This window comes from Rhea pennata, chromosome 20 (assembly GCF_028389875.1).
Source record: "Rhea pennata isolate bPtePen1 chromosome 20, bPtePen1.pri, whole genome shotgun sequence".
Taxonomy (NCBI): domain Eukaryota; kingdom Metazoa; phylum Chordata; class Aves; order Rheiformes; family Rheidae; genus Rhea; species Rhea pennata.
Window position 1 is genome coordinate 4682684 of NC_084682.1, and position 23543 is coordinate 4706226.

General features: G+C 40.7%; 2 protein-coding genes across 6 annotated transcripts in view; one reads left to right on the forward strand and one right to left on the reverse strand.

Moving 5' to 3' along the window:
- The window catches only part of PIGL (phosphatidylinositol glycan anchor biosynthesis class L), a 63752-nt gene extending 53889 nt beyond the window's left edge, over window positions 1-9863 (reverse strand). The window contains exons 1-2 of the mRNA XM_062592813.1: window positions 9596-9863; window positions 4759-4858 (exon numbers count right to left, since the gene is read on the reverse strand). Of these exons, the coding sequence (XP_062448797.1) occupies window positions 4759-4858; window positions 9596-9863 (368 nt within the window). The remainder of the gene's footprint in view (window positions 1-4758; window positions 4859-9595) is intronic.
- Window positions 9864-11920: 2057 nt separating this feature from the next.
- NCOR1 (nuclear receptor corepressor 1) overlaps window positions 11921-23543 on the forward strand; it is a 72801-nt gene continuing 61178 nt past the window's right edge. For 4 of the 5 annotated variants that reach the window (XM_062592756.1, XM_062592759.1, XM_062592758.1 and 1 more), the window contains exon 1: window positions 11921-12028. The gene's annotated coding sequence lies outside the window, so the exon portion shown is untranslated. The remainder of the gene's footprint in view (window positions 12029-23543) is intronic. The other variant, XM_062592757.1, reaches the window with a different exon arrangement.

Sequence of the window (23543 nt, forward strand, 5' to 3'; positions counted from 1 at the left end):
TAAATCTCATCTATTATTTTTTTTGCAGTACGAACTTAGGCCAAACATTGTCACATTAAAGATGTGAACAGTCAGTTTTACTTTCTGTCCAGTACAGTCATGAACAAAGTTTCAGAAGCTGCAGGAAAATGTGGTCTGATCTCTTCATGAACTTAAAACAGATATTAGAAAAAAAGGATAATTTAGGTTTCCTTTTTGCTAATTGTAGCCAGAAAGTGAAAACAGCTTAGAAAATGTCTCGTGTTTACATGTAACATTGCAGACTGCTAGACAGCCAGAGCACTGGCAGATGTGCCCAACATTAATGGGAGCTTAACTAATTATTAATATTAGAACAATTAGATGCTAATATTTTCCATATATCATGAGAATATGTTCCTTGTTCAAGAACATGAATTCACAGATTAATTAGTTGCAGACATGTATCAAAACCATTATATTTCATGAACTTTAACAGCTCATGAAAAGCTAATGCTATAAATTATTCCTGACTGGCTAGGGTTGTAGCTTTCTATATTGCTAGTTTGAGTGTTGTTGCCACTGAACTGCATATCTACCATACAGATGATATTTGTGCTGCCTGCCTTTATGATCTTCAGGAAACCATCAGCTTTACTGAAATAATAGGTACTCTATAATAGTCCAATGGATAATATATGAAATATATTAAAGCTTTCAAATAGCCAATTCTTACTTTCTTCTTTTATTGTATTAAGGGCAGACACAAAAATCAATGATCATGAATTTACTGTCCATTTTTTCAGCCCATAAGACTTAAAAGCATGCCATAAGCATGGTATTTACATTATGATACACCTTATTAATGAAGTAACTTTTACATGAGTTTCAGTTCCCACCCTCTTGCCACTCCTCCCTCAACCAGCAATAGGAATAAATGTGATAGTACAAAAATTAACTTCAAATGATTCAAGTGCTAGTTCTGAGCTGGGCTGCTCCAAGCGTGAAGCACAGTGAGGGAGTGATAATAAAAGTGGGCTGTAAACCTTTTCTCCCTTGAAGGCAGCTGTTCAGCTGGTGCGTTGCTGGAGCTACGATAATTAGATGCAGCTCAGTAGACACCTCTGCAAGTCTGGTGCCTGACCTCTACTCCTCACCACAAGTATGAAGAGCCCAGTGCTCTAATTAATACAGTCCTGAGTGGCCTATCTGTATGCCATTTTGCTGGCCAACAGGAACTGGGTGCCCTGTGGTCACCCTTTCCAGTCCTGAACATGCCCTCTACAGCAAAGAATTTTTCTGCAAGAGATTCACGTGCATCTTCAGTCCTTAAGGCTGAATTTGGTTACAGTTTGGAACTGTATTTGTGTAGAAAATACGAGTTGTTTTTAGCTGAGGGAACAAACACAGTAACTGCATTAAATGTCTGCTGAAGAATCAGTGTAAATCGGTTGTCTGAGACTGAACCAATCTTGCTGTAGCAATCCTGGCTATACTTTATGCATTGTTTAAGGTTAGAAGCTGATTAATGAGACTTTAGTCTTCAACACAGATTTTATTATAGACTGACTGAAGTTTTCTTTCTGCTAGTTCAGATATAAGTCAAAATGCCATGCTTGACCAAGGGAGACTGCAGAGCAAGCAATCACCCTGCCTTTCAGACAGTTTTCCCCTTTTACATCTTGAAAACTCTACTCAGTCAATTGTAGATTATGCAAAGAAAGAGGAAGCAGCATGACTCAGCTCCACACTACAATGACTGGAGCAGATCCAGACCTAGCAATCCTTTGGGCTTTCCTAACCAAAATACAAATCTGCAGCTTGGATAATGTAAAGCATCCAGTGTTTGCATAAGAAATATTAGATGGTAGTGTGCCAGTTACAGTCTTTATGCAATGTGCTAGTCCTTTACATCAATTGAAAATTATCTTCTGAAGAGTTAGGAAAACAAAAGCCAAGGGGCTCTGATCTCAAACAGTACTCACAGAAGACAAAATGCTGAAGAGGCATAGCCTTCTGTATTCCCTAGACAAATTTAATGGAAATCTAGTGGTAGAAAACATTAATTTAGCAAGTCTCACATGATGCCACACTGGCAAATATTTCTATACAACCTGTAAATTACAGAATTGGGAATGGAGGCATAGCAAACCTACCAGCCTTAAGGAATCCAAGAACTTCGATTAAGATTCAGGAACCTTGAGTTCCAGTGCTTTGTACAAACTACTGGAAAACACAGCTATTTTAGAAATTCAGTCATCCAAAAATTATCCCTTTTTAGCTAATACTCAATCCAAGGATGTTCTTCACAAAGAACATCCACATGACAAGTCAGTGCAAAGTAAATAATGCATTGTAAACACACACCTAACTTTTCTGTATAAACAAGCTCTGAGTAAAAGTCAGCAAGAGCTTCACTTTGACTCCTTGAATGCACAATGAGGTGAATCTATTTGAGGGTTATCTCACAGCAATCTAAGACCTCAGAGACAAAGACCTTAAAATCTAAACCTGTTTCCTAGAATAATACTGTATATTCTAGTCCATGACCAAAAGTTTTGGACAATGGGAGGCATCTGTCTTTTCAGGCACTATATCCACTGGGAGAAATCAGGTATCAGCTATTACTTACATCGATGTGTGTAATACTAGTAATAAAAGTAAAAAGTCATCATCCAAACTCTTTCTCTGAAATGGCCCTCACTTTCCTACTAAAAAAAGATGAAGTATTACTTGCAAAGAGCAGTCCTCTGGACTGTGTGTGCTGGGGGATTACTGAGCGGTATCAGGAAACTTGCATCACATACTAACCAACCTTACATTGCGTTAGAGAATGAAAGGCCAGGAGGCTTCTGCATTTTGTGCTCTCTGTGTAAATTTCAAATGATGATTGGTTCAATAAGCAGATTTTACACTGTGCAAATCAAAGCGTTTTTTGTTTTATCTGCCCTCAACCATTTTGGGCACTGTCACATGATTGTACTATAAAACATGAGGTTATCCAAAATCAGTTCATGAGAAGTGAAAGAAAACATCTCTTTTAATTCTAAAGGAAAAAACAACTCCTATGCAGTTTTCCTAAGAGAGCTAAAAACTTGGAGAGAGACCTAAAACTAAAAAAAGCAAAGAACTCAAGAAGATTCATATTCTGGACTGTGGTTTCTGTTGCCTTAGCTCAAGGTAAAATGTTTTCATGGGAAAAGGGCCTGTCTGGAGCCAGATTTTTTCAACTTTGACTTTTCTAGTTGGTGTGGCTTTAAATCAATCTGTTGCTATTAAAGGTATAATATTTTAAACACAAACATTCTTTACAAATTTGGATGGTGAAATGGAAACAACCTTTTGTTCTGTTTCCTAGCAGTCGGTATCTAGTTCAGTTACTATTAGCCTCAGCTTTGATGGACAGGGATCAGGAAACAGAAGAGGCCTTTATAATGTTAGTTTCTGCATTTCATTGATTTAAAGTGTTAAATCACCTCCTCAGAACAGAGCTGCTAAATTAATCACAAAACACAGAAGTGTCAGGTTTATCACCCACCTTCATATCTACACACAACTAGAGAAAACAACATCACACCTCAAAAAAAACCCAGAAATTTTGTATGGCTTAAGTTGAAAGAATATTAGTGTCATCTCATTATGCACTGTTTTTAATACTACAGTTCATTTTTGCCTATAGCCAAAAACTAACCCAGATTATAAATGTAATGGAATCCCCCACTAGCCCTGTAAAGACTAGCATACATCATGATGAATACAGGTCCATGACCTTAAGCATTTAAATGGAATATATTTTTAAGTGAGCCAAATTAACATTATGTTTCATATGACAAAAGACTTCTACTATTGCCTATATCTGATTCTAAACTATTCATACAATTTAAATTACAGCTAATATTTATAGTATATATTACCAACTGGAGTTTTAAAATAAGTCACTGAGCCAAGATTGTTAGAGTCAAGGGAAATACTACACCATGTTTTGCCAGCAGTAGCCTCCTTTACAAGGAGAGATAGGATATTTTCTTTGTTTCAGATTATTCCATTAAATCCAGTCAATGACTAGCTCACAGCTGAAAAACTTGTTGGAAATAACAACACACATAAATACACAAACAAACAAATCACAAGCAATCCTCCTTTTAAATCTCCCCAAAATACATTCTCAGCAATTTATATTGTCAGGATGGCTTCTTTTACTGAGCGAACAGGATCTCCATTCTAGCGTGCTCTGCTGGAGTGCTGGCTATCATAAATATGCAGTGTACAGTATTTTTTTATAGACAGCACTATAGCTGACATGTTTATATTGTTAACTTACTGTGGAGCACAGACTTAAGCTAGCTGTGACTACCTGATAGTCAGGTGAAGGAAAAAGTGTATTTTAATGATATAGTCAGTCCTCTGGAATAGTTTTATTTTCAGCATAAACCTGCCACAGGCAGTTCAGTAAGGACTTATCTGTAACTGCTTTAGATAACACAGCATCAAGAGCAACAAAATCTGATCATGCCGCCCAGATACACTGTGCCAGACCCCAAGAAGTATGGCTATCATTATTCTATGTGATGTTATCAGCCGAGTTTAACTTAAGGACCTGATCACAAAAGACCTGAATTGTCTTTTGAATTAATTTGATTTCCTTATGCTAAGAGTTAACAAAAAATACTTCGTGTGTTTTTTTGATATTCCTCAAGACTTTTCAGAATAACACTGTAAACTTTCTCTGAAGATTCAAGTGAAGCTTTCCTCCCATTTACAAACTGCAATGGGGTTATGCTATAAATGAAAACTGGTTACCTGTGATCAACAACTGTTATATTGGAAGCAGGAATTCCCAGAAGTAAACAACTCTGTTCCAGTTCTTTCTTACGAATCTCTCCTTGATTGTAGTAATTTCCTGGAAATAACAAAAACAGTAACATTCTCTAGCTTAGTTTAGTTCAGCATGTAAAGAACTTCTCTTTTCTTTTTCAAAGCACCAAGCACATAATAAATAAAATGGCTTCATTTCAGGGACAGGTACATTGCAGGGAACAAAATTCATAGCTTTTATCTAAGCAACACTCAGCTTGACTCAGAGTAAAGGGCTGAGGCAAAGTTCTGCCTCACTAAATTCTGCCTCACAAAGTCCTGACTACAGTACCCATGTTTGTGTGCTGGACTTGGCTTGCAACAGTTCATGAGCTTATCAGGCAAGGACATCAGAAATTGCCATGTCTAATCAGAACAGAGGTTCAAGCAGTCTGGTAACCTCCTTCTGAGAGTGGCCAATGTTAAATCCTTCTGCCAAAGATACAGGAAATCTTCCAGTCAAAAACTCTGAAATAACCTGCTTGTGGGGAAACTGCTTCCAACCACCTCTTTGATTAGTGGACATCTTATTCTTTAAAACATCAATATTTCTTCTAAGCTTTTTATTTGGCCTTTTTGTTTTATTTTGGTATACGCCTAATCCCCTTCTGAATATTGTTAAATTTTTAGTAAGACTTGGTATCCTTTTTGATGAATTCCATAAGCTAGTTATTCTTTGGGGGAGGGAGAGCGAGAGCAGTCTTCTAACACACATATACATAGACTAATTGTCTACACATTATCTAAATGGAAGTCACCAATGCAGTACAGTGGTAAAACAAATGAACAAGATTTTATCATAAATACAGGAGAAACTGCCTTTCCAGGGAGGTGACAAAAAGGTGTTACCACTGGCAAATTTCCAGGTAGACTCTGTGAAATAGGCCAGTGTGATCTTAGTCCACTTTTAGAAGACAGATATTCACAACAAATTGATAATAATTCATCTCCTTAGGAAGGACAAAGTGTCACTCCTCCTCCACTACGAGACATGGTGCCATGAACTCTTTCATGTTCTGTAACTGCGTGGTTCCACAGAGCCAAGCCAAAAGGTAAGTCCAAAGTTCTAGGAACAGAACAGTTTAGATAATACATAGAAAATGTGTCTCACTAACAGGTATTCTTTAACTAAAGTTTCTAGTATATTCTGGGCCACTTCTAATGAGCAACAATTGTCATATAAGACTAGGACACTGCAATAGAGTACAGGAAGAAAAAAGTCAAGGAAATGAGGAATTCCATCATAATGATCTCTGTTCTGAGATAAAGATTTCTAAGAAGCCTGCATCATTCACAGAGGAAATTCAGACAGGAGCTAATGTAGTAACACTGAAAAGAACTTATAGAACAAAAAAAAAAAAAAAAAGAAAAGAAAAAAAAGACAGGACACTAATTTTGATAAGACATTTAGAAAAAATTACAACAGAATAGAATGCTGGGACCAACAACCAGCAGAGAAACAGAATTTGTTATACTAAAGCATTAGCTCTTTCTTCATTTAATTATTTTCTTCTCATCTTGCCCTCACATTCCCTTCTTTTTCTTGGCATCAGCCATGTAAAGTCCATGCTGGAGCTCACAAGCCCATTCAAAATTGTTGCCCCATGCAGGGCAGTACTTGCAACCAATTTTAACTTTGAAGCAATAAAATGAAAAAAACACAGCTGACTATTCATGTATGATTCAGCTGTCTTAAATTACACTAAAAGTTTTTATTGTTGTGGGTATGAGTCATGTGAATCTAGCATTTCTCTACAGCAGTTTTGCAATTTGTGCCATCACTAGCAAGCTTTGTATGATTTTTGAAGAGGGAAACAGTAACTAGAAAAAATCTTTCTTGTTGCAGATTGCGAGTGAATGGTTTTAGGTGACTATGACAATGATTATCTGTGGGCTTACTAAGGAACTCATCAGCTTGGCAGTCTGCAGCATGGATGACAAGTTTGAAAGTCATCAAAATTAATTCAAGTGTGCAAGCTCCCTGGATGGTACATGAGTTCTGCAGGGTTTATTTAATTTTTTTTTTTTTTTTTTGCATGGGCATTAATGATACTAGTGTTTTAAGACAACACATCTGCTGCTGCAATGCAGCATAGTGGCTAAATGAAAGTGATGTTTTATCTAAATGATCTTACTGTTCTCAAAATACATAATTTCTGCTGAAGTCAAGCGGACAGATACATGTTCCACAGCTTGAAAAATGTGTCAGGACATCAGGAATATATAAATACTAACAAGAAAAAATGGGCATCTACTGAGAGCAAAACCAGCTGAATAGCTGATGCGGCTGGACCTCATCCATGGAGTACTCGCAATACAGTCAACTATGAAAGAGAGCAAATCACATTTATACAGAGTTATTAGTTCAATTGATTATTCAATATGGAAGACACTGCTTTTTTTCCACAATGCTGTAATTCTGATTAATTTCTAGAGCATTTTGACTGGTATCTGAACACTGCAAGTATGATGGTTTCTAAGTAATGATTTTGTTTCAGTATTACAATTTACAGAGTCTTTGATCAACTCACTTGTCATCATCAATCATACAAACAATGAGAGGATGAATCACTCAAAAGACTAATAAGAGGCACAGAAAAATCTATTAGCTTAGTGAATGGGTTCTCCTATAAGGGCTGCTAGTTCCCTTAAGAAGACACGCAAGAGAGTAAATAGAAGGCAGTTTCAAACACTCTACTTAATGTGCCATGTCACTGTATCAGGACTACAGTAGAAGGAAAGGGAAAGGGAAAGGGAAAGGGGAAGGGGAAGGGGAAGGGGAAGGGGAAGGGGGAAGGGGGAAGGGGGAAGGGGGAAGGGGGAAGGGAAGGAAGTAAACAGAAACACAGCACTTCTTTGGAAAGTTCTCAAATAGCCTGTGTGTGTTCATTCCCAAAGCTGAAATAGCAGGGTTGCACTTCATTAATCTCTTCATAGCTGTGAAAAAGCCAAATAGGATCGAAAGACCTTTGTCCTTCAGGAAAGACAACTGAAAGCTCTGCAGTAAATCTTGAAAGAGAGGTAGACAGTGATCAGTAAAGCCATTATACCATTAGACTTCTACAATAGCTTAACTCCTGTCTTCTCACCTAGATGGTCTGCTGTGATAGAAAGCTTTGAGAATAAAGAACAGAAAAGTTGGCAAGTGAACTAGCTGGGCCTTTCAAAAATGCAGAAGGCCCTCTCGCCAAATACAAGTAGCTGTCAATACAAGATGTTAATGTTTGTAGTCTGAAATACTCCTCTAAACAAACGTAAAAAAATATTTTCACTGAGAGCCTTTATCGTACGTTCATGAATTCTGGCATAACACTATAGTCCGAAATGTCAACTAAGATGTGGCTGTTTCTTAGGCACAAAAAAAGATGAGTAACATGATGATAATAAAATGTAAATAGTAGGGTTGCATCAGGCGCAATAGTACAACCTTGAATTTAGGAGAACAACTAATTAAGTATCAGTTCTGCAGAACAAAATCTGGAGCTTTAGTAGATCGTGAGAGGAACATGAGACAACAGTGTCACATACTGTGAGAAATCATTGTACCAGGGAACAGTAGTACAGCCTGTAAGAATCCTTCCATTCTCTTCAGCCCTATAAAGGCTTCAGCAGGAGTACTGCTTCCACTTTTTTGTCACTGCACTTCAGAAAAGACGTGAACCAATTGGGAGAGAGTACAGATGAGAGCAGTGGGAATGATCAGAGGTTTAGAGAACATAATCTGTGATGAAAGACTGCAAGAAATAGAGTTGTTTAGTCTGGAGGAGATAGGAGAAATGGATAACAATCTTAAAAATATGTAACAGGCTGCTACAAAGGGATACTCTGATTTTCATGCTCATGGCAAACACGACATAAAGAAACAAGCCTAAAAAAAGTTATTAAAAACCCAAACCCTAATGCATCACTGAAATAGACCATGCAAGCTGAGGAGCCTCCCCTGAAAAACAGAGTAGGCAAATGTCTTCTGCAAAGACACAACTGATGGAGCCTTCAGGCTGGCTAATAGACAACATGACCAAGTGTTCCTCCGGGCCTATTTTTCTATGAGTAGATTGTTATGCAACTGATATTTTTAGATGTGTTACAATGTATCACTATGGCATTAAGATCGGATCATTGGAAGCAAGTCCTCTACAAAAACACAGAATAACACGGGGATGCAGAAAGACTGTGATAAACAGTGCTTTTATACAACTTCCTGACATTTCAGCACAGCTTGAAGGTATCTCAGTGCCGCAATATGAGATTGTGAAACCACTGTGCAAGCCTGAGATACGCAGGGAGATTTGGCCACTGATCGGCTCCTGGAAGGGTGCAGAAAGTAATATTCTGACAGAACGTGCCTAGGTGAGGCAGTTCTAAAGGGCGTGCAGGACTTCACGGCGATGTCACCATGCAATGACCCCCAATCGCGCTGTCAAAACAAGTGTTTTGCGCAGGAGCTCTTTGCGTGCAGAATTACTTCACGGTGGGGCCACTGTGCGGGCAGCAGAGGCCCGCAGCGCTGTGAGGCCCCGCGCACGTGACAGCACACGAGCCCTCAGCGGCACCACGCAGCAGGGCGGCGGCACGCACCGCGCCTCGCTGATGGCCTGGGATCCCTGCACGTCCTCACGGCCCAGCCTGCCCCGCCATAGCGCTGACGTCACGGCGCGAGGCCGCACGCGGGGAGACATCATGGCGTCCGCGCCGTGACGTCACGGGCGGGCAGCCCGGCTTGCGGGACGGCCGCGGGGGCCCCGCGGGGGCCGCTGCCCCGCCGCCCGCCGCCCCCCCTCACCTGCGGAGCAGCACAGCACCGCGGCGCGGGCCCCGGCCCTGGCCAAGCTCAGCACCGTGGGCGCGAAGAACATCGCTTCGTCATCGGGGTGCGCCGTCACTAGCAAGACGCGGACGTCATCATCCCGCGCCGCCGCCCATCGCGCAGCGAAAGCGCGAGCCCCTCCGGCCGCGTAACGGCGCCGCAGGCGGCGCGCGCCGCCGAGCAGCGCCAGCAGCAGCAGCAGCGCCAGCGCCGCCAGCCCCCAGCCCAGCGGCCCCGCTGCCATGGCGACCGGCGCCTCCGCGCGCCGCTCCGGCAGGAAACGGGAGGGGCTGCAGGAAGGTTCCGGGGCGCTGCAGGCCCCCCTCCCCCCACGGCCTCCCGCCCCGCCCCGCCGCGGGGAGGAGCTGCTCGCCCGCAGCCGCCGCCGCGGGAAGGTGCCCCGGCTCCCGCCAGCGGCTGCCCGGGAGGAGGTGCGCGCTGGCGGGGCCTCGCGCTGCTCCCCCGCCCTGGATCAGGGCCCCGCGGGCATGTTTTGCACTGGGGCTGCAGGGGGAGGCCGATGCAGACTGTCGTCATTGCTCGGGCCCTGGGGCTCCCCGCTTGTCCATGCTGGGCGTTAAGAAATAGTAGCTAATATCAACCAAAGCTGGGCTCTTCACGTACCATTTTACGCCTTTACTGTCTGACTGTGGAGGACACGCAGGTTGCGAGACATCTCAAAAGTAGGGCAAGAGGAAGGTAGCTTCAGAGAGACGTCTAGTATCTGCAAATTTGTTGGCCACTGCGACTGTGACTGCAAAGGGAAAAAAATAACGTCTGGATACATCTTAAGAAGTGAAGTCAACCAGCTGAGAGAGTTGCAGAGGAAAAGAGAGACAGGAAATAGTAAAATAAAAATGGAAAAGGCAACCAGATATGCTATAGCATGGAAAGTTTGTTTTTCAAGGCAAACAGGCAATATGGAAGACAGGCATATTAAGTCAGCAAGGATGGACTATGTAAGCTGAGCAAGTTTAGACAGTAAAATGGAGAAAGCAATTCAGAGGAAGTCAGTATCTGAAGAACAGCCAAGTGCTAACAAGCTGTTCGCCTGACCTCTTGGCTTCGCACTAGAAACCTAGCTTTCAAGTGAACAGAGGTAGTCATGGGCATGTACTAGGATTAAAGAGGACTGCGAACACTTCAGCATGGGGATGTGTCATGTCGTATTAACGGAGCACTTAACACAGTGGAACTCAGCTACTGTGCTAACTACATATTTAATAAGTAATCCTATTTATTTGCCACAGGGTGAGCCCCTAAATTATTAGTCTAAATAAATAACTGTGTGGACACATATTCCACAAACATGGGACATGGCTTCTCATATTTAATGAAAATTAGAGCAATATGTAACATTCTCTCAATGTGATAATTTAATTTGTGACCAATAGTATCCCTTTTTCCACAGTACAGCTGATAAGGGATTCAGTTGTGATCTCAACGCATCTAAAATTACATATTTGCAGGTAAAATGTCACGCAGATTAGGAATACCTTATTGAACAAGCTGTCAACACCACGGGAACATAACCGTGCCTCGGCAGGCAGAGAGGGCACAATTTACATATTCTTCATTCGGGGGGGGGGGAGTAAGAAAAAAGACAGCTGAGATTTTGTGGAGCTCTCACAATTTTCAGGAGTCATTCATCTCTAGAGGCAGAGGGAAAAAAAAAAAAAACACAGTGCTAACAAAACCGTGGGAGCCTCGCGGGAGCCCTGGCAGCCGGGCGGGGCGGCCTCGGGGCGGGGGCCGGGCCGCCATCCCGTTACTTCCAAAAAATCACCTCAGGGTGATTTGACTAACGCTCCCTCGACGAGGGGCGACGGGGCCCTGCGCGCCCGCCCGCGCTGCGGGGCCCCGCGGGAGCCGCTGCTGGCGCGGGCGGCGGCGGCGGCAGCGCCCGCTCCCCTCGTCCCGGCGGCGTCGTCCCCCGCCCGGCTGCCCCGGCCCCAGCGCGCCCGCTCCCCGCGGCCGCCTCATGGCGGCGGCGGCCGCCCCCCCGGTCCCGCCATGGGCAGCGCCGCCCCCCCCGCGGCGGGGGTGGAGGGGGAGGGAGCCCTCCGCCGCGGCATCGACCGGCGGGTCCTGGCAGAAGCATAGCAGCGCTCCCGCTGGCCCCCGGGGCCGCCCGCGCCTTCTCCCGGGTCGGCGCCGCCTAGGCAACGCCACGCCGCGAGACTCGCCGGCAGACGGGGCGAGCCCCCGCGGCCGCTGGAAGCCAACGAGCCGCCCCGCCGCCGTTTGTTCGTTAGCTGCCAGGACCTGGCGAGAAGGGGCGGAGCCGGCGGAGCCGGGGGAGGGGAGGCAAGATGGCGGTGGTGGTGGCGCTGAGGTTGAGGTGAGACTCTGCGACCGCCCGGCCCAGCCCGAGCCGGCCGCTCCGGCCGCCCCAGCGCCGCGCCGTCGGTAAGCGCAGGGGGCCCAGCGGGGCGGCGAGGGGGGCGGCGCGGCCCGGCGTGGGGAAGCGGAGCAGCAGGGCCTAGCGCCTCCGCTGTGAGGCGGAGGGGGAGGGGGAAGAGGCGGGGGGCCCCGGCCGTCCCTTCCTCCCGCTTCCTCACCGGGGCGGGAGCCGCTCTCGTCCCCGGGGGGAGGGCGCTGGGGCCGGGGGGGACCCCGAGGGAGACCCCGGGGAAGCCGCCGGGGCGGAGGAGGTGGGCGGGTCAGGTGAGGGATGGGGCGGCCGTGCCGGTGCGTGCAGGGGTCTTTCCTCCTGTTAGCGCTGTTGATGTGCGGGAAGGTCTGAGGGGGACATTGGGGCTTCGGTTGGGCGTTGGAGAGGGCCTTTACGGGGAAGTTCTGAGGGACATCCCAGAGCATCAGTGTTCTGGGTGTTGATCCTTGTCCTGCAGAGAGAATTTCCAGTTAAAGGCAAACCCCCCAAAAGACCCAAAAAAGGGGGGGGGGCTGTCTTTTCAGAACTAGCCACTTGGACGCTTGGGCAGGAGTGCATTAGTTTCTGAAAATGTCCTGTTTACAGAACTTGCGTGTTGGAAGCGCGTCACAGCTGCCCGCTCGAGTACCACGTTGAGGTTGTCAATGGTGGGGAGTTGTTGCTGATGCTGAATTATTCATTTAGGACCTGTAAACATCCCCAGCTTCTGTCATCTCTGGGCTGTTGGAGAACACAATGGAAGTGGCTTTTTCTAGAATTATTCCGATTTGATGGTAAAGAACTCAGTGCTTGCTGGTTTTCTGCGCTTAGAACTAACTGTCGGCATCTAGTCAGTTATAGTTAGACAAGGTTCTAAATGAACATATGTACTTCTAGTATTAGATAGGCTTAAGTGAATAGATAGTCTGAACAATCTGTCATTGTCCAAAGCATGTTTCTTCTCATTTCGCATATATGATCTTCACCAGTGTTGTACTTTTTCATTTAAATATTGTTGTAATCTAAGAATAAAAAAATAGTAGGATCACTTGCTATAATGAGAGGGATGTCTAGTTTTGAATTCCTTTTGTGGCAGTATTCTTACATTAAGCAGTATTTCTAGGTATGGTACTGTAGTTATCAACTGCTTGAGCCCTGGTAGGGCTTTTGATCATAAAGTTTATGATTTGGGGAAGATCATGCTATTTTTTAAAAATACCATTGTTCTGATAAGTAGGATGGCATGATTACAGTTTAACTGCCTGAGTAAGTGGACACACAGCATTGTGTCACTTTACATAAGGGCTGTGCAAATCCGTTGTAATTTTACCCCAGAATTTTATTCTGCACAGTGTTGTTATTCCTGATTAATTAAGCAACTTTGACATTTGGAAAAGTAATATATAATATTTGAAGTGGATTTCTAGTTAGCTGACATTTAGTGTCTTGTGTTTGAAGCTGGAAGACCTTCATGCTTATCCCAAGGATTCAGAAGTTCAGAGGAAACAAACTAACAACAGCAACCCTTTTTGCAAAAGCGTAGTTAACTTTTTCTTGATGTCGCTTTTCTATGTAGTGTAGTATAGGTTGCTTAGGAAACAAAGTTTGGTTGTATGTTACATACAATATAGTTCGCCTATTTGAAATATACTATTTGATATTGGTCACTGAATCGTACCTAAACTTGTTACTGAAACATGGGAAAGGGCAGCATTTGGGAATCTTATTTCTTTTGGAGTTATAATCTGTGTTTTTTAATGTATATGGAGAATATTACAAGTGTTTTGTGTCCGCAAGTGTTAGTTCTCTGTATCTTGTTAGTTAGCTTACACCTCCCCGGGTTAAAATTTTAAATAGGAGTTATTACATGTACAGAATCTGGCTATATTCACTCCTCTGCACGATATTGCTGCTGATTATTTTGAATGTAGTCTCCTCCAATCACTCATTTTAGTTGCACTTTCTGGGCATACTCACACTTCATAGTGATGTAAAGGGATCTAGGAAGCTTACTCAAGAATTAAGCTAAAAGTAGTGTCAGACTCTAAGTTTCCATTCAGTTTCCTCCCTCTGCTCCTCTTCACCGGTTCTTGTAGTTCCATAATTGCATCTTCTAAGATATTTCATTTTTCAGTTACAGCATGTGTGAGAGATGCTCACAGGGAGGGGAAGCTGACTGTGCTACTGCTGCTAAATGCATAGAAGTAACCAGAAAAGTCTTTGACGTTAAAGAAAAAAATGTCTTTAATCTTGTTCTGTATTATATTGATCTAATGATGTTCTTAATACTAGCATCTAATTTATTCTTTCAAAGTTCTCAGCTGAAGTTGTAGTGAAATGTTTTGCTCCTTTTTCTGCGCTTGCCTACAAAATGCAGATTTTGTTGTTTGATGAAAATAATATTCAAAGTTCTAGTGGGCACAGCTCCTTAAATTTAAGATTTTGGCAACTGTTTAAGTTGGAAGTGATCTGTGCCTCATGCAGGTGCAGCGCAACGCAGTACAATCCTGAGAACAGACTACTAACCAGACAGTGGTTTCATAATGCAAACAAACGTTTCCTGGATGACAGTCTTGCACTCTTCAAGTCATTTATTTTCTTTAGTCAAATCCAAATCAGTGTTTCAGATGATAAGCTATGAACTGAACGTGCCACCTAGTCTCTCTACTGTAGATGTTCCAGATGAAAATTCTGACCTATGTGTGACTGCTGTCTGTAAATATTTACTTTGGACTACTTCTAAATTATGCAAATAGCCAGGAACGTGCTGAATACATTTTTCCATTTTAGTTTTTCTCTCCTTTAATGCTTCTTCATCTAGTAATGATGTTTTGTGATGTTGTTGTTGTTTTTTTTTTCCTTCTGTGCTAGTTCAGTGTTTATCCATTGTTTGTTAAATAACTACCATGGCCTAAGCCTGCTGAGGTTTAAGTTTAGAGAGTTGGTGTGTACACAGAGTTCCAACTTACCTTGGAGCTACGTTTCCTCTTAGTATCCTATGAGGGATTTCTATGTCCTTGAATCGCTTCATGTCTAAACCACTCATGTAATGCTGCCACTCCCAGACTGATTTGATATGCTTTTTTTTTTTTTTTTTTTTTGGTTAGGCTTAAGGAGGATGTTGGTCTATGTGGTTTTTGATGGCAGTGACTTCACCTGCTTCTGATTACAAAGGCTATTGCAAAATTGAGACACTGTATTGGTACAGAGATACATCAGCCATCTCTGAAAAATCCTATTCATCAATTCTCAGCAGTTAAAAACTCAAAAGTGAAATTTTTGTATAGACAAATGAGATTATCTGGGCAAACTATTGACCAGGACTTAAAATTCCGTATGCGTAGACTGTCTAGTCTTATAAAAAACTGAAAATTAAAATATATTCACAAAGACAATGAGGGGGAAGAACACCTGTGAAGGAAAAAGGACAAGATAATATGTAAAATATGTGTAAACTAAGACGGTGTCTCTTTAATTCCTCTTTTTATGCCATGCATTTAGTCATGCCTAATGCTGTGCTTCAGAGAGAGTACATTCGGTTAATAATGTGTGGAGTCTTCATGAAATCGCAGCGTGCACTTGTCCAGTGGAAAGAGTTGGAAAGAGCCGCAGGAGGTGTCGCCTTGCTGTTGGGAACAGGCTGCGCACCGTGGGGTGGAACACTCTGCTCTGCTGGGCAGTTACTGGTAGGATTCCTGGACAGAACCTGGAGCTGCTTTGAAAAGTGGATGCTCTCTGAAATGATTTAAAATACATTCACCTTTCAAGGTGGATGTCTAACAAACATGACTATAATTCAACATATATATGAAGTGTACTAGTAAATAAATTTACCTCTTTTGTGTCTTAAAAACGTAAAGCTATCAGTTCTCCTCCTGTTCATCAGTGTTAGAAAGTTAAGCCCATGCAAGTTCACTACAAGTCCAAGTGCTGTTTGGGAAACTAGATATTATTACAGTTTAACTGTAATAAGTTTAATTCTATTAATAGTAGTTTTGTGTAAAAAAATTTTTTTACTTTCAATTTTAAAAATTATGTATACTTGATTAGCCATTGTAGAGTTTTGTTGATTCAGGTTTATAGTCTTCAATTCATTTTTTTCTTTTTCTTTTTTTATTTTTTTGTTGAGGGAGTGGGGAGAATACTTTTTTCTGCCATTTGAAATCCTGTATGGACAGAGAATAGGTGTCTGAAAGGTGGGAATTCTTCTACATAATCAGTACAATTTTACGGCTTAGGTTTCTTGGAATGTTATTCCCCAAACCTCTCTGAATAAAGATGATCCCTTACATGCAGATAATAGCAGTTATTTCTGTAGGTTCTGATGTTTCACTGTAGTTACAAAGAGTAGACTTCTGCACTTTTAGAACTGTGAAGGGTTTTTTTTTTTTTCGTAGATACAAAGGTTTGCTTATACTAATTGTAGTTCATGATCTCTTCCTTTCTTTGTAATCTTCTGTGACCTAGAAGCTGTTGTGCGAGCTTCAATTAAGGGTAATATTTTTATATATTGTTGCATTATCTGGTAAGTAGAACATCTCAAACTTTGTAGTAATGCAATAACTTTGTTTCCAGAAGGCCATCTTTTGTTTTTGTGGAGTATTTGACTAGACTTAGGCATTACTTCTATATACAGTTAAAAAAAAAAGATCTTTCTTCAACTTTATTGTCTTTTTAGCTAAAATCTAGACTTATTTTTATCTGAAAACAGTTGAAATGAGGAGATAGTTTCTTTTATACAACATTGTACTTTGTGGAATTATGAGTTTTGTTAGTATGGGTTAGTCACATTTGATTTACTTCTTCAAATTTAAGCTGTTTTAAAAAGCTGCCGCTGCTGATATGCTTCTGAGGAAGAATGGGCTACAAGAAGACACTGGAAACTTAAAATTGTGACTGGATAATTTATTGCATGTTAGATGATTTTCAAAAGCAGTTTTAGCTACAGATGGCTTAACAGTGGAAGAATAACTTCATGCATAGTAGCTATTTTTATGTACCTATGCTGACGGTCCAAGATGGAGAAGCAAAAATTGCTATCTTGAAATAATATGTTTTTGCGTAGTGTGTGAAGTATATGAAGTTTGAGATCATTATGGTTATTTCTAAACCACAGGTGAAATGGGAGGAATTAACTCTATTTGAGTAAACCTCTGAGTTTTTTGAGTGGAGATTCATGAGTGAGGGTGAATTGCCAAGGAAGGTTGTAGTAGTTCTTGTCACTGCTGTTTGCTTAGTGTGGCTTGAACTGTGCTACAAGATGATGTCCTAGAGGAAGCTCAGGTTGGTTCTGTTTCACCTTCCAGTTTTATGGGTTAAGTTTTAATGCTTTAGTTGTGGTTTCATAACCATTTCATAACCCGTGACAGGGATGGAGCCCTTCAAAAGGGATAAGGTAGATAGGGTTTGGGAACTGCTGCAGTTACCTCAAAGCAGTCTCACTTGTAAATCTGAGACTTTATCTGTGCACTGTTTGGTCTTGATAGGATTTGTTTTGGGCATATTCTGTAGATTCGGTTTTTAGTCTTCAGCTCATGAAAATTTTCTATCATGTACACTAACTGCTTGCTGTTTGCCATCTTGGGATAACTGGGAAAGACAATCTGGTGTTACTGTGAAAACTAAAATATATTTTAAATATCTTTTAGACTATAAGCAGTCTACTTTTCTCATATGACTAACTTAAACAGTCAGGATTGTATCCTTGGTTGATTTAAATCATTGCTTAGCAGTACTTTTGACAAAAGAAATGTTTATATCTTTCATTTCCATTTCTGAGCAGAGCGCTTCTTCCTACCTCTAGGATAGCCTCTACACTATCCGGAGACCTGGATAGTCTCTGCTATTGTGACCCTCTTTGGCAGAAGAGTCTTGGATAGGTTCCTTCAGAATCGATCAGTGCTATTCCTTGATAAAACTCATGAGTGGTGAGATTTGCTCCCTCAGGGAGCAGATGAGAAATGAGAAACTGGCACTTTTCCTCCTGCATGTTAGCTGGTGAGCAGATTCCGAAAAATGTTTACTCGTATTTGAAACCCACAGTCAGCACCTCTTTTTTGTTTTGTTTTGTAAGGCAAGTGGATAGCTGATTAGAAGCTCCCTAAGGTGTTAATACAGCCAGTTTTTCCTGTTATGGCCCTCCATATAATGTGTCAAAGCTGTATATAGGCTGGGTCTTGTTATCTCTTATTAGCAACTTTTCTTTAGGAACATAATTACAGAAGTGAGATTAAAATAGAATTTTACTGGAGAAGAGTGTCCTTATCAGCTCTGTGTGATCTATGCGATTTTAGTAGACCATAAGTTTTATAAACCATAAAGTATCATAAGGTATAATCAGTGTGATCATGAGATCTGGTAGCAAACTTTGGTTGCATGTTATGTAATTTTCAACTAATTTTCGTCTTCTGGAATGGCAACAAAACTGTTTGAAGTACCCTTTCAATACTTATTTAATATTCCAAAAGCTATTACTTACACATTTTAAGGAGCTGGTGGTCTCTTAATGGTGTAAAATCCTTTTCTTTTTTCTTCTTTTTCTTTTATCTTGATGCAGATGGAAAAATCGTGCTAGCATCGAGTAAATGTGACTTCTTGAATTGACTGCTGTAATGCTCCTTGACTTCTGTCACTTCTGTAATTGGCTAAATTAAACTATACTATGCTTTCTTGTCACGTAGAATATGAATCAGACACTATAGCATAATTGTGAGTTAATGCTTTGGACATTTAGAAATAAGGCAATATTGTGTGCTAGTGGAAATTTCAGGGTCTGAGAGGAGTCGAATTCAGATGTTTTGGATTTTCTTAGCATTTTTCTTAAAATACCCCCATTGGTGTAGCTATGGCCCTGATTCATATGGCAATAATTAATGGCAAGAATGTTAGTTAATATTGCTAGTAAAACACAGCCGTATAGTGGGGGGTTTTTTAGTTATTTTTTTTTAATCTGGATTCCTAGAGGGGATAGGAATAGCAATTTTTACATCAACAGTCTTACAAGAAAAGGGAGTGAAACTATAGAAGATAAAAGTTATCAAGGGATACATTTTGAATATTTTTCCTAGATAAAGAAAAGGCATATGCATATGTGGAAGTGCCATGGAAAATCCAACAGTTAGTTCAACTTTTTAAAGAAAACTTGTGCGTTTATGATTCATTTGTCTCTTCTCATAGCAAGTGTTAGTATGCCTTGACTAGTAACCTCAGAGTACTCTGGATATAAAAATGAATGTACAAAGATTTTTTTAAAAAGCAGAAGATTTCCTAACTTTGAGGATTATATTTGTTTGTTCTGCAAAAAAATGAGAAACCCAGTATTCTGGAACTTCTTTAAATAGCTGTTACTTAAATTATTCTTAATTTTTGCTTGTAACATGCAAAGTATCTTTCATCTCTTGTGACTATGCAAAACAGATTTTCATACTTACAGGTGCACTTAGAAGCTTGGACATTGTAGCTGAAATACGCTTCCCTCAATTTTGTTTTAAAGCATGAAGTTAATTTTTTAAGTCTTCTCAGGTATCAGCTTTGTGGCAGATCCTTAAGTTAAAACCCTGTATCTTTCCTTTCCGTGTTGTCCTATCTGATGTTTTTGTAGTTAATTTTCTCAGTTACCGTCATATTCCATAATACTTTGCAGGAGCTTCTAGTATCAAACTTAAGTAGCTAATATAGATCAGTTTGACCTCCCAATCCTTTTTTTGTTGTTGTTGTTAGTAAATTTTTCATTGTTTTTCTGAGTAAGTATTATATGACTAGCCTGATTATTTGGCATTAACACAGTGATTGAAGGAGTAATAACTGTTCTTGAAGTATGTCTAGTACTTTTTTTTTTCTTTTTCCCCCACTAATGTTAAGACTTGGAGGCTGATAAGCCAGTCCTACCTTGTAACAATGCTGTTAATGTTCTGGACATTGAAGTCTTATATTACAAGTAGTATTTATCTTGTTACTGTATTTCTTAGTTTGTTTTTGCAGTTTTTGATAGTTACATATGTATTTGTATGCATAAGCATGTAAACCTTTTATTTCACCCTTTTATCATTATCCTTGTAGAGGTCTGCCTGTGTAAGGATGAGCCTTCCTTGTTCTACTGTAGGTTAGTGATGTCAGAACCCAGTTTACTAAGGCTGCTGATTTAAAAGCGAAACAACCACCTAAACTGATTCAAGCTATCTCTGACTGTAATCCAGTTTGTTGCACTCTTCAGATCACACTTAGTTTGCTCAAAAACAAGATGAGGAAGATTCCCCAAAGGATGTGAAATTTAATTAGCGAATGTTGGTTAAGTACTTCAAGATGGCATGAAAATTACTTTAAATGCAAAAGTATTAGCTTGTTTCATATATGTGAAGAAAAACTGCAGCTACCCATGAGACTGGTTGTTATTCAGGAAGATGAATGTAAGAGTAGGAGATACAATATTCTAGTAGACAGCACAGTAGCTCCCCAAACAGTAAACATACGATTTTTGCCCCTCTGCTGGCCTTTGGCCCCTTCACTTGTATTGGCATAAACATGTGTGGCCGTGCACTGAACAGATTTGGGGAACTGACTTCCTAAGAATTGTCATGATTTTTAACCCGCAGTAGTTTCCTAAATGAAGACTTGCTTTTTTCTTTGGCAGTGCTAGCTTTGCCTGCTTAAGGTGCTTCAGATCCACAAGTTGAGGCCTTGAGGACTTAAGTCTTATTTTTCATTCAGTCATTGACTATTTCCTGGGTAGTCTTTGATAGATTTCTTAACATTTGTGAGTCGTTTTTCCATGTGTATGCTTAGGAAAATGCATACTTCTGCTGCTTTCTGAAGCATTTTGAGATCTGAGGATCAAGAGACACTGTTCAAATTAGTATTGCTTCATAAAATCAAATCTGAAAGTGCTGTAACTGTTGTTATTATAATACCTGGTTCTAAGTTACTTGTAACTTATGCAAAATTCTCCACGTGTGAAAAATTTTAAGTGCGAATGAGTATTTTTTAGGGGAAAGCTTGAATCAGATCTGTGCAGTAGCTTGAGCTGGCCAAAGGGGAAAATATTATCATACCTTTAGAAGTAAATACTGTTGAATCACTTCCTTGCCCAAGGAACTCAAGTAATACAGGACTGAACATATCTTCATAGTTCCTGAAACTGTTACTGCTGTAATTGTTTTTTTTTCAGCTAGGTATCTTTAAACTTAACTACTTATTTTTTGACTCTTTATTCCTACTTTTCCCTGTAGTATTTTCTTCTTACATTATCCATTTGACAGTATTGGCTTTCCTTATCCCTTATCTGTTTTACCATAGAGTCTAGGAATGTCAGTCATGAACTGGAACACTGTAGCAGAAGACTGGATTGTTTCCTGAAGTGCAAAACAAGAAATACTTCTTTCTGCCCCTTCTGATTGTCGGTATACAAAGAGACAGACAGTTGGCCAGCCTGCTTGGCAGCTGTATGAGTGCATTCATGATCTAACATTTGCCTTTCTGAGACATCTAGGGCAGCATTCCAAGACTGTAACAGTTCTTGCAAATGTTTTTATGAGAAGCCTCAGAAATTTGCAGGACATCATGAAAAAATGTATGAAAATACTTGTCTGAAAAATACGATCTTGCCATCATTGGCTGATCAGAGGTGATCAGTTTGATCAGCAAGCTGATTTCTTGTTACTATATATCATAAGCTGCCTGGGATGCAGAAAGAGAAGATGAACAGCTTCTGTTTGGTCTGGTAGAGATGAGGCAACCGGTGGAAGGAGTCAGAGAAGGAGAGATAGTTGATAATGATGAGCTTTAAAGGATGATTCTGATTGGATTTGAGCAGAGCAAGATGAAGTTTGTCATGGCAGGGTACAGCAGTAATTAAAGTGAGGAAAGCCTGGATGTGACTGTTTACAGTCTATACATACAGTTACAGTGTTAAGCAGAAAAACTGCGATATTTAAACAGAATCTGGATATAATGAACTTAGAAAAGTTCCAGCAGGAAGATGATGTTGCCTTCACTGACCAAGAAATAGGCTGATGAAGAATAATTTTTATTTGTTAGATACATGTAAGCAGATGCTGAAGAGAGAGAGGCAGATGCTTTTAGGTGAAAGGTTATAAGTCTGGAGAAAAAAATATAGATTGTCAGCAGAGAAATAAGAGCTGAAGTCAAGTACGTGCATCCGCAGTTGCAAAGTTAAGGTAATAATACAGTAAGAGATAAACAGAATATTGATGGTAATTCTGTAGACTGATATTGTCAAAAACTTCCCCCCCCCCCCCCGTCATAATGTAACAGAAAATGTAGGCATGCTCATACTAAGAGAGATTGGGAGATCAGATGGGATCTGCAGGGCATATAGAAAGGTTAAATTAGGAGGTTATGCAGGCACATACAAATGTCTGTAACAAGAATGAGACTCTTGGAGGAAGGGAATGTTGTACTTCATTGTCATATTACTACAGTGTCATTTTCTGTCCTGAAAGAAATAAGGTCTAGTTTAGAATCCTTCTCATCCTTTAGTATCCATCTCTCCTTTTTTTCCCTCAGCCTCCTTATTGTAAATATGTAACAACTTATTTTCCTCTACTGTTGCTGCTCTTATCTCTTCCTATTGTCTTATCAATTCCCTCTTGAAAAAAACCTACACCACCACCACTGATAACTCTTCATCTTTCTCTTTTACTCTCCTTGCTTTCAACCTTTCTTATGGACTGTGATTATAAGCTCTAATGCTGTTTCTATTGTTCTTTGCTTTTGGCATCTTTTCTTTGTTTCACTTTTTTGATTATGGTGCTACAAACATGGTAATACTTGTAGTTCTCAGTAGGAAAACCTGAAAGACTGAATCACTTTTTTATGTATTATGTAAAACTTCTAGATTTGAGTTGCAGGATTTGAGTCAGCATTGGTGAATGGATGGAGGATGCTCACGTCTGTGAGTACACACACGTGCACGTACACACATGCACACACACACACCAGTCTTCTATAACTGAATGTGGAGAGAGGGAGAGGGGGAGAGAATCAGAACTTCTCATTAGTGTTGTTTGAGCAGTGATACACAAAGATGCAGTGCACACCTGTGCACCTATATTCTCTGTTGCTGATCACTTTCTTTGTTGTTTACCTGCTTTGAAAAAGGATACTGTTAATCTAAAATAATATTCTTTCCAGTAAACTTACTTTAATGCTTATTACTATTGTTACTGTGCTTGAATTTTGCTAATCTGGAACATAGTTGTAGAGACTTAAGAGTCTATAGTTAGATACGTTAACATATGTAAACGATATAATTCACAAACTATGTTCCACAGTGATACAATCCTGGGGTTGCCAAAGCTGTCATGAAGTATCTAGAAACAAAATATCAGGGCACATAGGGCATAAGGGTGTTTTCTAATCAAACTGTAAGGACTTAGATTGTTTTTTACATAGTTGTGAGCTTCTTAAAATACTTACGGCAAAAGTACAGGTATAGAAGTATTAGGACTGGAGACTATAAAAGAGTTTAGGTGATATTTCAAATGACCTGATTGGATTCCTCTATCTTTCCTGTCCCTGGGTAGAATTTATTCT